Source organism: Rissa tridactyla, chromosome 5 (assembly GCF_028500815.1).
Source record: "Rissa tridactyla isolate bRisTri1 chromosome 5, bRisTri1.patW.cur.20221130, whole genome shotgun sequence".
Lineage (NCBI taxonomy): Eukaryota > Metazoa > Chordata > Aves > Charadriiformes > Laridae > Rissa > Rissa tridactyla.
Window position 1 is genome coordinate 5,804,275 of NC_071470.1, and position 13,844 is coordinate 5,818,118.

At 50.5% G+C, this 13,844-nt stretch overlaps 1 protein-coding gene across 1 annotated transcript in view; it reads right to left on the reverse strand.

Annotated features, from left to right (window-relative positions):
- Positions 1-7,094: 7,094 nt before the first annotated feature.
- Positions 7,095-13,844, reverse strand: part of ENPP6 (ectonucleotide pyrophosphatase/phosphodiesterase 6) — a 35,457-nt gene continuing 28,707 nt past the window's right edge. The window contains exons 7-8 of the mRNA XM_054203638.1: positions 9,959-10,082; positions 7,095-9,150 (exon numbers count right to left, since the gene is read on the reverse strand). Coding sequence (XP_054059613.1) covers positions 8,936-9,150; positions 9,959-10,082 — 339 coding nt within the window. The 3' untranslated portion in view covers positions 7,095-8,935. The remainder of the gene's footprint in view (positions 9,151-9,958; positions 10,083-13,844) is intronic.

The window sequence follows — 13,844 nt, forward strand, 5'->3', positions numbered from 1 at the left end:
GAGAACTCCTCGCCCCGGTGCTGGAGCCCTGAGCCCTTCCCGTCCTCCCGAAGGGGTCGTCAGGTGATAGAATAATTGTCTAAATGACAACAAATTGTTGTGGGTTCCTCAAACCGTAACAGCTGGTGAAGAGCTTGTCCCACTCTATCAGCAGCCTCAAACGAAAGACTGTTGGTGCTCAGCTTCCCGGGAGGATTATCGTATCCCAAAGCTTAACGTTAGCGTAAGGAATCCTTTCCTATGGACGAGTGGGGAGCAAAACCAAGCGAGTCGTCCGTAGCGATCTGCGCCCACGGCTTTTTCTGAGAAACAGTCCGTGTAATTCACAGCGGGAAAGAGATTTGTATCAACAAATTACTTGGGAAGAAGAGACTTTGACGGGGCAAACGGGACCAGTCCCCAGCCTGCGCTTTGGTAGAAGGTAACTTCTACAAAATGCTGTCCCGGTGATACCTGGATGTGTGGAGGGAGGCAGGCTAGGAGCAAATGTGGGAGGAACAGGACGGAGAAATTGTGGCATCCTTTTTCAAACGGGATGACGAGCTCCGGCTTATGCTGTTTCATAGTTTGTTTGCGTGGCACCATTTATAAATCTGCTAACACTTCCTTAATGGTAACCCTAATGGCACATTACAAATCCTTCATAATTTGGCTGGTATCTGAATTAATTTATGTGTTTTCAATGGGAAAAAGTACCGTTTTTTCGGCTGATTCAGGACAGTGAACGCTGGAGATGGTGAACTGCTGGGGAAGGATGAAGTATGTGAAACCTGGCTGGATGTTGCCTGTTGGATCAGAGCAGATCTGGCTCTCGTTGGAGCTGATTTGGGAAAATCCATTGTCGATAGCCCCCTGCTTTTCCCATCACGGGGTTCACAGGCATTTTCAGAGGTGCCCACGCCATCAGCTTCAGATACCCCCGGATACAGCTCGCCCCCCGGTGCCGGGGACGCTGTGGGACGTGTAGGGCAGGAGCTGCTGTAGGTCGTATGGTCTTTTGGTGGGGCTTTATTTGGAGCTGTCGTGCTTTGACCCCAGCCAGCAACTAGGACTTCTCGCTCACCCCCCTTCCTCCCCTAGAAGGGTAGTGAGAAGAGGGAGAAAAGTGGGGGAATGGGGAAAAAAATCCTCATGGGTTGAGATAAAGACAGTTTAAGAGAACAATAATGGAAAAAAACACCACCACCACCACCACCACCACCACTACTACTACTAATAATAATAATAGTAATAATAATGGTAAAAGAGGACACAAGACGCAAGTCACTCTCAGTGCCTGGTGAATTGGTTGCCCAGCCTGACCCGAGCAGAGACTGCGGATCTCCCCGCCCCATCCAACCCCCGTTTCTATGCCGAGTGTGACGTCTGTGATACGGAATATTCCATTGGCCATTCCGTTTTTCTGTCTGTCCATGCTCCCTCTCAGCTTCTATGGGAAGCTGAAAAAAAAATAATTCCCTGATTAGTATAAACATCACTTAGCAACAACTAAAACAATATGCATTATTGACATTCTTTTCATACCAAATCTGAAAACACAGCAACCGCTAGAAAATAAAACTAACCCTACCCCAGCTGAAGCCAGGAGAGGACCCCATCGGTGGCAGGCGCCGGGCAGTTCCCCAGGGCAGGGGGGACACGTGGCTGTCACAGCTTTGCCCATCACACACACCAAGACGCTTCACCTGGCACGGAGCAGCCCCCTTCGGAGAGCAGGTCCTGTTTCATTCGCCTCAGCTCTTTCACCATCAATTCCTCCGTCCTCCTCCTTTGTCTGCATTCCTTAAGCTGCTCCGGCTGTCACATCTGCACACTTACCAGCTGGTTTCCCATTTTTAATTGCCCTCAGAGGGCTTTGTCGAGAGCCACACCTGCTTTTGTATGGGCCTTCATTTGTCACTGTCCGAACTGGAGCGGCAAGCGTTTAAAATTCAGCCTCTGTGACTCCGTTGTATTTCTTCAAATGCGTGATTAATTGCTGGGCCTTTCCAGGCTGCGTTCAGCTATTTCTGCGTGAAACAGCGTCCGTCTTTCGCTGGGAAGCTCCTCACATCATGGGTATCAAGTGTCTCCTTGTCAGTGGGACTTGGGTTTGTTCACCCCATTTGTTCTTGCGGAGAGAGGCTGTATGAAACGCAAAGAAAGCTCAGGGGTCTCTCAAGTTTATTTGGTTTAGAGGGGGGGAAAAAAAGTTATTTTTCTTTGTCAAAACTATTCTTATAAGGAGACATTTGATGTTAGGGCAGGAGGGGGATGCTCTGGGTCATCCCACCCAGCCCCTGCAGCTGTGTAAGCAAGCAGGTTGTATAATCCAGCTCATAAACTGCTTGAACCCCACCTTAAAAAATATTAAGCTTTTTTTTTTTTTTTGCCCTGCTTCGCAGCTGCCATGGAAAGGCTGCTTTAAAACCTTATTTTTAAGCCGAAAGTGATTTCCTTATTAATACCCATGCTTGGAGAAGCCCTCCATGGCTGGGCAAGGGGTGCTTTCCCTCTCTCTTACAGCATCTTCTCAGACGAGATTTGTGCAAGGTGCGGGACGTGGCCAGCCAGGGTTGTCCCTCTCCCACCCCCGGGATCCTTGGGGACAGTCAGGGAGCTGCAAGATGAAAACCAGGGTGCTACCTACTCTGGCAGACACAGGAACAAAGTCTTGCCCCCAAAAGCCCCACCAGTAGGGGGAAGACATGGAAGGAGTAGCAAGGGAGAGATTTACAGCTAGATCATAGGATCATAGAAGGGTTCGGGTTGGAAGGGATCTTAAAGATCATCTAGTTCCAACTCCCTGCCATGGGCAGGGACACCTCCCACTAGACGGATGGATAGGTGGGTGGAGGGAGGGAGGGATGGATGGAGGGATGGATGGAGGGATGGATGGACTCATGGATTCATGGATAGATGGATGGAAGGATAGATGGATGGATGGATGGATATACAGGCAGGCAAATAAGCACTTAAAAAAAAACAATTCTGAATTTTCCAGGGCCTCCTTCTGCCCGGGCGTCATGTATAAGGTGGGAGGCTCCTCTCAGAAATCAGGAGCAGCCCCCTCCTGAGTACGGCCATGGGCAACGGGGACAAGACTAACCTGAAGAGGGGAGCACAAAGCCATGATTGCTGATGCACTGGATGAGCAGCACATTGGACCACCGGAGAAAGGCTAAAGCTGCCTGTTATGGACACGTGGCCCAGTTATATCCATTTACACAGCTGAAGCCCTTGCACGGAGGCAGCCCGGTGGCTGATCCACCTCCCCACAAACCCTGCCCGTGCTCCACAGCCTTTGCGACCGCTGGTGCCACCTTGGCCTCCCTTTTTCTATCCAGCAAGGAAGGCATGCCGGTGTTTCCAGGCAATTTTTGAGGCTTAATTAATATTCACCAAGCGATATATGTATATATATAAGTGCTGAGTAATGTTTTAACGTATCATTGATTTGTTGAGAAGAACAGAAGGCTGCGCAAGAGCCGTCAGTGCCCGCTCTCGCAATTGCAGGAAATCGGCCATGCGGGAGATGCCCGCGCCGTGCCGGGGGGAGGATGCTGGTGTTTGGTGGCTCTGACCCCTCCGTGCGGGACACAGGGGCAGCTCCTGAGCACACACTGGAGCCCCTCGCTCCCAAAAGCTGCTACAATCCTGATAGTAAAATGCCGTGTTTGCTGCGGCCGAGGGAGGAACGAAACGAGCTCCCCGGAGCTCGGATAAACCCTGATCCATGCTGGTATGGGAGGTGGGCACCACGTTTCCCCCACCTCAGCCCTCCTTGCTGTTTCCTTGCTGTCTTTTATTGCTTTAATCAGAGCTGCTGAAGGCTCAGAGTCCTCCTGAGCATCACGGCCCAAACGGAGGGTGCCGCGTTAACCTAGAAGCAAGAACGAGTAATGTCACCACCGCTGCCGCTCCCTGCTCCCCTCTCTCCTGTACGTATTTTGTGGGCTCAGGCTTTAATAGCAACAAAAGCAGCTCTGGATGCAGCCCAAGCCCTCTGCGTTTGGAAGTGCACCCAGCTGGTTCCTCTCACGGTTTATTAAGGGCCACGTAGACACCCAGGCCTCTCCGAGGACGCTCATCCTTCTCATCCCCCTCCTGAAAGGAGGACAGAAGCAGTCAGGAGGCAGGGCAGGGGGCTCGCCCAGGAAACTACAGGGAGGTTGTTGGGTTTGGGGGGGGCAGGTCCCGGTGGTGTGTGAGGGGGAATCAGCCATAAAGGGTGACAGAAAGAGAATTAAAGGGGAGAACGAGAAAGAAATCCAATGAGAAACACGGAAGGAAAGAAAAATCCCAATTCTTACTTTGCTCGCTACAATCCTCTCATCTAAAATTTACTGATTTCTTCCACCCCAGCCCGTTTTTTGGCATGAAGGGCGAATCTGGGGCCCTGAGCAGCCTGGTCTGGTGGGAGGTGTCCCTGCCCATGGCGAGGGGATGGAACTGGATGGTCTTTAAGGTCCCTTCCAACCCGAACCATTCTGTGATTCCCTGATTTTTCTCCCCTGCCCTGCTCGGGAACGGGGCGCGGGGGGAGCGGCTCAGACCCACCCTGCGGCTGCCTGCGCCGCGCCGCGCCGGCAGGGGGCGCTGCCGGGCCGGGGCCGCCCGCGGGGTCCCCGCGGCCACCGTCCGCCGTGAAAGGGGGGGGGTTCCCCCGGTGGGAGCCCGCGCCTTAGGATGGCACCCAGCGGAGCGGTGCGGTGACAGGCCCGAGGGACCGGATGCCATCCAGAGGGACCTGGGCAGGCTGGAGAAGTGGGACCATGGGAACCTCATGAGGTTCAACAAGGCCAAGTGCAGGGTCCTGCCCCTGGGTCAGGACAACCCCCGGTATCAGCACAGGCTGGGGATGGAGGGATGGAGAGCAGCCCTGCCGAGAAGGACTTGGGGGTGCTGGGGGGTGAAAAGCTGGACGTGAGCCGGCAATGTGCGCTCACAGCCCAGAGACCCCCCGCAGCCTGGGCTGCATCCCCAGCAGCGTGGGCAGCAGGGCGAGGGGGGGATTCTGCCCCTCTGCTCCGCTCGGGGGAGACCCCCCTGCAGTGCTGCCTCCAGCTCTGGGGCACCAACAGCAGAAGGACACGGAGCTGTTGGAGCGGGGCCAGAGGAGGCCCCGGAGATGCTGGGAGGGCTGGAGCCCCTCTGCTGTGAGGACAGGCTGAGAGAGCTGGGGGGTTCAGCCTGGAGAAGAGAAGGCTCCGGGGAGACCTTAGAGCCCCTTCCAGTCCCTAAAGGGGCTCCAGGAAAGCTGGGGAGGGACTCTGGGTCAGGGAGGGGAGCCATAGGATGAGGGGTAACAGTTTTAAACTGAAAGAGGGGAGATTTCGATGAGATATAAGGAAGAAATTCTTTACTCTGAGTGGTGCCTCAGGTTGCCCAGAGAGGTGGTGGAAGCCCCATCCCTGGAGGGGTTCAAGGCCAGGTTGGATGGGGCTTGGAGCAACCTGGTCTGGTGGGAGGTGTCCCTACCCAGGGCAGGGGGGGTTGGGCTTGATGGCCTTTAGAGGTCCCTTCCAGCCCAAACCATTCTATGATTCTACGTATCTATGATAAAACGATTAATTCCACGGAGTAGGTTTGGAGACATATTTCTATGAGATCCGTTCGTTCCATGAACATTGTTGTTGGTTTCTGGAGCTTAAAGTGGGAGTGGGGACCCTTGTCCTTGAGGCCCTTGCTGTTGGTTCTGGAGGTCTCGATGCCATTTGCACCAGCCCCTGCTGAGCAGTGGGGTGTACCGTGAGGGCTCCGGAAAGCCCAAACCAACGTAACCCTGGTCCCAGCGACCATGCACCTGAGTTTGTGCCAGCAGCTGATGCGATGGTACCACGGTGGGCTTGGAGAAGCGGGGCTGGAGAGAGCATCCAGGGCTCACCTCTCTTCTTAGGAGGGCAAAACTCCTTCGTCATGTCCGTTTGCTACTGTGAATGACTTACACACCCCTGGATGGATGTTCTGAAGGTTAAATCTTGAAATACATCTGGAAAAAAGGACCGCGTATACAAGCTGCAGTGTGTCGTGTGACGTATTTAATGTCCCTAATTTGCATGCTGAAACTTTGCCATTTCTAAACAATGTTATCATTCATCTTTCTGATGATTAATCAGCACAAGCTTCAAACACTGTTTATCACACTTTGATGCAGCAATCAAACAAGAAAGGCAAGGTGTTATAGTGGAGGTGTGGGGTTTTTTTTAAAAAAAATCTTACAGTATTTACAAAAAGATGCATAATTTTTTTCCTAACAGCATTCTTAGAATTATTCACTCATTCACAATCAGTCATTGTACAAAAACACCATTCAGAAATAGGTTTTAAAATACACCCACCCCCATTGCATAGTGTACAGAAAAATAGGCTAGAGTCAAGACACTTGATTTTTGAATGAGAATGCGAACTGTTCAGAGGTACAACATTTCCGAGGAAGAACGGTGCACTTCTCGAAAAATAATCAGCTGGAGTTCTCCTGAAGCTAATGAGCTTCTTGTAGGTCTACCGTCAAATTTCCCTTTTGCAGTTCAAGTATCTTTTGAGGTGTATTGCCGCAACCACAACGCTGGCATTGGGGTCGAACAAATCGTAGCGCAATTAAAAGATTTATTCTGCAGTATTTGTGTGGGGACACTGACCCTAATGAGCCACACGAAGGAATCCCAGGGATCAACGTTGGTTTCGTGTGTCGTGGCCCGTCCCTGGAACAACTCAACGGACCCCAGTTGTTATTTCCGATTTCTGCTTGTGCAATTGAGAATCTGAATATACCCTTGTACCGTCGGGACCTTTTCTTCTGCAAGAGGACCTTGGGTTCGCTCCACCGTAAGGGTTACAATGGCAGGCTGCGGAGGGATGAGCAGGCGCTCTCTGTACCTATCCTGTTGATTTTCAAAACAAAACTTTGTAATTTAGTCATTTGGTTATCCGGTACACTGGTAATTTTTTTTCCCATTAAAAATGTGTTCCTGTGAATTCATTGAGCCTGGTCCATTAAAGAGCAACCGGGAACTCTGAACAATAGGTGCTTGTTTTACAGCTACCGCAAATGCTTCGAAAGCACTAAATTGCCTTTTCTACTGAACAGTCTAATAACAAAGACTGATTTTCTCCCCCTTTTTTCTTTTTTTTTCCCAATTGATTTGATGGTTCACTTGAGCTTTAAAAACACATTACATAAATCTTTACAGGGAGTCTTTTGTCAAGTTTAATTTGGTGCTTGGTTTATTTTTTCTCCACGGTGTAATCACTCACCCTTAAACTCACTGTACCACACACACCTGGACCGTGCGTGACTCTGGATCCATAGGAATCAGAAGTCCCAGAGGTTTATTTTCCATGGGCAGGGACCTAAATCCTTCCAAAGGCAGTTTGTCACGGAAAGCTCCTTGTTCAGAAGTATATCGGAAAAAGCACTGAGCACTCCCAAAGGCATTGCCGAAGGCCACAGCCTCCCGAAGAGGAGAGGACACTTTTCAGGATGAGACCCTGCCCTGGTTTGAGGACCACCCAAACCATGACAGACCCTTCCAGCCCTGTTCTAGATGAGCTTATTTCACAGTAGACACTTAATGATGGAAAATGACCCACCATGGCATCCATCCATCCATCCATCCCAATTGATCTTCTGAGCTAAGAGACCGTGGTGCTGGCTTTGCCACCAGCCCCGTGTTGAACATCACCCCAGGGTGGATCCATGGCTGCGCTGGAGTGAATGAGTAGGGCAAAATCAGGTTTTTCAAGGATTTAATATCTGCCATGTTGGTGTTTTCAGGATTACATCATCCATTTGACTTGACTTCTGGAGGCATTACCTCCGACAACAGCTCCATCCTCTCCTGCTATTTAACTTTACCGTTATAACTTTGTCTGGGCTTGGTAGCCCACGGTGGAAATCTTAGCTGGGATAAACGGAGAGAGTGGGAGATCCGTCAGTGCAGACCTCTCTCCCTGCTGCAGAATAAAGGGGGAAGTGCTGCTCACTGGGCGGAGGTGCAGAGAGCAAGGGCTGGTAGAACAGCAGTAAGTGTTGAAAAACCTTCAGAAGCGCAATCGGGTACAAAAACCCCCCAAACCTGAGCAGATGATATTATCTTCACCAGGAAAAGCAGAGAGGATGCTAAATGCCAGGCTCCCTCACCCTACTTTCTCCCCACCCCTGGGCCGTTTCCCTTTCCTCCTGTTTTTGAAGTGGAGGATTTCTATGGCTCTCCCCTTTCCCAGCCCTCTTCCCCGCTGTGGTCCGTGAGGAAAGCCCGGCCCTGGAGACGCTGCAGGGCCAGGGCTCACTTTGGGGAAAAAGAAGAAGGAAAGGCCGAGAGGAGAGAAGTAGGATGCTCTCGCTGCTCTCCTGCCAATCCACCTCTCTCATTATGATCATCCATCATTATGATCACCCATCATCATGACCACTCAGCAAAGCGCTTGGCTCTTTGAAGGAACGGGTCCGTATGGACGGGGCTTGGTTGGCACCATGAGGAGAAGGTGGGACTCTGCTGGAGCTGGAACTGGAGGTGAAGGAGTGAATCGGAAAGAACCCAGTGAAACGCACGGAGGTCTCTCTCCACCCCTGAACTTAGTGCCAGGAGCCAGGGTGAGCCTCTCCGTTGAAGATGCTGGGGTAAGATGCGTTTGATGCTCAGAGACCTCCACGTGCAGCCGCCAGAGTATGTTGCAGACAACCGGCTGGGATTCTGCTCTCGTCGCCAGTGCTGTAAATCCAGAGGAGCCACATGGACTTTCCTGGCGGTGTTTAGAGCAGCCCAAAACCTGGCGTCACGTCCTAACCCCTTGTAAAAGCAAGATGGGTCGGATTCAGGCCTGGTGGAGCGCCATGGAGGAGTGGGGGGGCAGTCCTCTATTAATGAAGCTATTATTCAAATTCAAAAAAAAAAAAAAAAAAAAAAAGAGAAGGATGGAATTGCTGGTGACACTGACGGACATTGTCCGGGGCTCAGGGTGAGGAGATGCGCTCGGCGAGGAGGGAGAGCAGAGCCAGGGCCAGGGCGCAGGCCGGGAGCGGAGCCGAGGGGGAGGCGTTGCGGAGCATACACTCCACCCTGGACCAGGAGCCGTTGTTGGGCAGCGGCTGTATCCCCGCCAGGCTGCACATGACGTTGTAAACATCCACGGACCTGATGGGAGGCGCTCGGAAGTTGGTTCGGAAATCTGCGGGAAAGACGGGCAAAGAGAAGAGTGGGCGTCCTGCGGCTCCTGAAACGCGGGGTGCTGCAGGGAAAGGGCTCCTCCGCTTTTCCTGGGATTTACCCAGCAGGCTGGGATGTGGCACGCTATACAATTTACAACATAGCTCAGCAAAAGCATTTTAAATGTTTTTATTCATTGTTTCTACGTCCAGCCCTATTCTATTCTAAAAACTGAAAAAAAAGAAAAAAATTAAATTATAAAGTACAAGAGCTACTTTACTGTGCGGACTTGGTAGATTTAATAGCCTGAAATAATTGCGCTGCACATCCTGCTTTGCTTTCGCTCCCGTCTGCATTTGCAGCCCGGTGCTTAGCGGTTTTTAAAGGTCCCGATGAAGTGGAACCCCGGGGTTTTGCATCTGCCCGTCGGACAGGTGGCTGAGGAACGCTGCAGCCTTCCCAAAGAGAGTGCTTCGCGTCAGAGAAATTCCGAACCCACGGACAAAAGGAGAATGCACGTGTTTCAAATAGAATTAAAAATTTTAGGCCACTCTTGGAAAACAGGGCAAAGGGATGGAGTTACTGTTGGGATGTGGGAGAGGGGCTGACTAAATCCCTCCACGTCTCCCTGCCCCGTTTCTCCAGCCATAAAACAGATGGACTGCGAGGAACTTTCCCGGCGTGGAGCCGCAGTGAGGAAATCCTGCCATCTATTTGTAATTTTGGGGCGTCGCAGAGTGCCGCACCAGGGTCCTGCCATGCCAGGGCTGCAGGGGACGCTGGGGCTGCGGCCATGGTGGGGTGGGACAGCAGGGATGGTGGCACTGTACCTGGCCCGTAGGCGATGAAGAAGGCTCTCATGTCCATGAGCTCGTTGTCGTAGCCGTGCCAGCCGTTCTGCCAGGCCTCCTTCCTCCCTGTCCCGTTCTCCCAGAAGGGCAGCTTGTCCCTGCTCTGGGTGACAATAGCAGAGCGTGGTTAGTGCCCGTCCGCCGGGCAGGGCATGGCGTGCCACCCTGTGTCACCATGGCGTGCCACCCTGTGTCACCGTCCGACACCCAGCTGAGCAGGGAGGACAACTTTCTGCCTCTCACTCATCTAAATTTCTGCTGTAAGCACAAGATATCACAGCCCTGTGTGACACCTGGGGGCAAGGTGGTGTCCCTTCTCCCGCCGCATGCCACCCGGCTCTCCCACCCGGCGCCACGCACTCCTGTGGTTCTGCTGAATATGCCATTGGCACCACAGAAAAAGAAGCTGGTTTTGCTCCCTTTGACTAGTCAGCCTAAACAATAAAAATATCGCCCCTACTGTATACTTTCTAATTATTATTATTTCCTCTCCCTGGATGAGACTCCATCAGGGAATGCAGGCTCGGGCCTAATGTGGTTGCCCTCTCCCTGGGCAAGCCAACAACGTGCGCTTGCAGCCCAGAAAACCAATCGTATCCTGGGCTGCATCAAAGAACCGTGGCCAGCAGATCCAGAGAGGTGATTCTCCCCCTCTACTCTGCTCTCCTGAGACCCCACCTGCAGTACTGCATCCAGCTCAGGAGCCCTCAGCACAAGAAGGACATGGACCTGTTGGAACAGGCCCAGAGGAGGCCATGAAGATGATCCAAGGGCTGGAGCCCCTCTGCTATGAAGAAAGGCTGAGAGACTTGGAGTTGTTCAGCCTGGAGAAGAGAAGGCTCCAGGAAGACCTTATAGCAGCGTTCCAGTACCTGAAGGGGGCCTACAGGAAAGCTGGGGAGGGGCTGTTTGCAAGGGCATGTAGCGATAGGATGAGGGGCAATGGTTTAAACTAGAGCAGGGCAGGTTTAGATCAGACATTAGGAAGAAGTTCTTTACACTGAGGGTGGTGAGACACTGGCCCAGGTTGCCCAGAGAGGTGGTGGAGGCCCCATCCCTGGAGACATTCAAGGCCAGGCTGGATGAGGCAACCTGATCTAGTTGAAGATGTCCCTGCTGACTGCAGGGGTGTTGGACCAGATGGCCTTTAGAGGTCCCTTCCAACCCAACACATTCTATGATTCTATGCTTTCCGGGCATAGATCACTCTCAGTTTTCTCTCCCTGCTCCGTGGATGCATGCTTTAATAATTTGCCCTAGAATCCTAGCATAGTCTAGGTTGGAAGGGACCTTTCAGATCATCTAGTCCAACCATCAACCTAACTCTGACAAAACCCATCACTAAACCAGACCACTAAGCATAATTCTTGTTTTTCCTTGCCTGTATGTTTAAATTCAAATTTTAAATTTTAAAATTTAAATTTTAAAAGCCATACTTTTAAATTCCTTCCTTACTTTCTCCTGCTCCCTGTTAACAGCTTTTCCAGCAATAGTGCTATTTATTGCCCCTAGAGTCTGCTCAAAATGCTGGACCAGCCCTTCCCATGAGTTTCTCTTGTCCCATGCTCCCTGGGGAGCAGACGTGACGCTCCAGAGATGCCCAGAACTATGGCAGGGATTTCACTTAGAGGAACAACATCAACTACTGACAGTTCATTAGTTCTCTGGCATTAATTTCTCCAGTGGTTACAGAGAAGGAGCTAGAGTTCCCTAAAGCACCAGGTCTGGGCTTCACACTCCCTCACAGGAGCACAGAAGATGATCCAACAAAGTCTTCCACATTCCCACCCCCGAGTGAGAGGTGCTGCAGCCCCTGCAGGTGGTGACACAGATTGACTGAGGATCGCTTTCCTTTTTCAAACATTGATTTTGTCTGGTTTTGTTTTCCTCCTCTGCCCAAGAAGGAAACTGCCCATGCGCAGGAGCACTGAGGACAATGGTTATGGCTATGAAGTGTAGCTCTTCCGACTGCTTCCAGGGGAACCCTGGAGTATCCCTTGTATTTCTTCGTATCTAATAGTCAGCAGATGTACCAGATAATTGAACAATTTTAGCTGACAAATTAAATCTCTTTCCTTGTGCCCATCTATTTCACTGAGAGCGCTCAGCGCAAGCCAAGAAGAAAATAGACTCCTTTCTTCTTCCTACAACGGCACCGCTTTATGCTGTGGATCTGCTTATTGTGGTTCCCGGGGACTAATTGTCACCGGGACGCTCACCGTTAGAAAACCTGTACAGCACTTGTCAGCATCAGCTCCAGACAGGCCAAGTCACATCTAATTTACAATGTTTCGTTGGTGCTACCATGTCGTTGCCGAAGCTAAACCTCTCCATGGTCCACCAGATGTCATGGTCTCAGCTGCTTCCCCAGAGGTACCATCCCTTTCCATCACCCAGACACCAAGGAGACACCTACTCACAGTGAAACTCCCAGTCAAAGGCACAGCCATTTCCATTATTTTTGCTGCTGGTTGGGTCAGAAAAACCTATTACTTTCTTTCACAACCGAGATGTTAAGTTTTTCACGCTTGACCTGAGCTCGGGCTAGCGTTGCTCCTCCTAGATGACCGAAGCTATCGTCCTGGTTGCAGGCAGGGGACGTTCTGCTCAAAGGATGGGGACCACTCACTCGTGTGGAGGGAACAAGGCAATATTAGCAGAGCAGCTTCCATACAGTGCGTGAAATCCCTCCTCATCCTGCTTTAACTGAAACGTGGACGGGATTTTGTTCCTATGCCCTTTGCTGGGAAAGAAAAAACCCAACAACTTTCCAGACACATCCCCTTCATCTCTCCAAAAAAACAAAAACAAACCCCCCAAAAATCTCTGTTTTTGAAACAGCTTATAGTTATCCAGTAGCTGCCAGAGAGTTAAACCACCCCGTGAGCACGACAGGGAAGAGCCGAGCATCCTCTCTTCAGTGGTTTGGGCAGGAAGTATAACAGAAGGCTCAATTATTGCTTTAAAAATATGACAGGAAACTTTCATTTTCGCATCCCATTCGCAGATAATGAAAATGTACCGGAGAGAAGGAAAATGTGACAGCATTAATGAGAGGACATTTCTTGAAAATCAGAAACAATGGGAAGGAATGGGCAGAGAGACAGAAGTAATTACCATAGCAGCAGTGTTTGCTGCACTGTTATTAAGGTTTGTCAGAGTTTCAATGATTTTTTTTTTTTTTTTAAAATGCTTTTTTCTTTTTTTTTTTTGCAGAATATGTAAAAATGTTCTGTGTTGAACTTCTGTACAAAAGAGCTTAGTTGTAATTTTTTTAAAATCAGTTTGGCAAAAATGTTTCAGATTCCTACTTTACGTGTCTGAATCTTAACTCTGGCTTTTTTATATAGTTTTTTTTTCGTTTTTTTTTTAAGCCAGAAACGTGGTGCTCATCCATCTGTGCTCAAAAGCAATTGTGGTTTGGGTTTTTTTTGTTTTAAGAGGTGCGTTTTTATTCAGCTGTAGAAATGATTATCTTGAAGTCAAGGTTGGCTAGTGAGAGACGTGGCCGCGTGACCCCCGCCTTGAGCCAAGCCTGGCGTCTCTGAAGGTCACGAAAGAAGATGCTCAGCCGAGTTACGACAATCTGCGAGGCAACGGGATCTAACGGCGGGGCTGGGACACTACGAAAAACAGAACTCCTTGATGCTGTCACCAAATCAGCGACTTGACGTAGGGCCTTGGGCGAATCGCTTAGTGCTGCTCCTCAATTTACCCTCATAGAAGGCGATACACAAGTTGCCTCACCCTGTGAGCTGTGGTGGGGTTGTGCTTATTATCTGCAATGTGGAGATGCTCTGTAGAAACAGAAGTACTAAATAATAAAAATTTAAAAATAAAAATAAAAAATAATTTAAAAAATAAA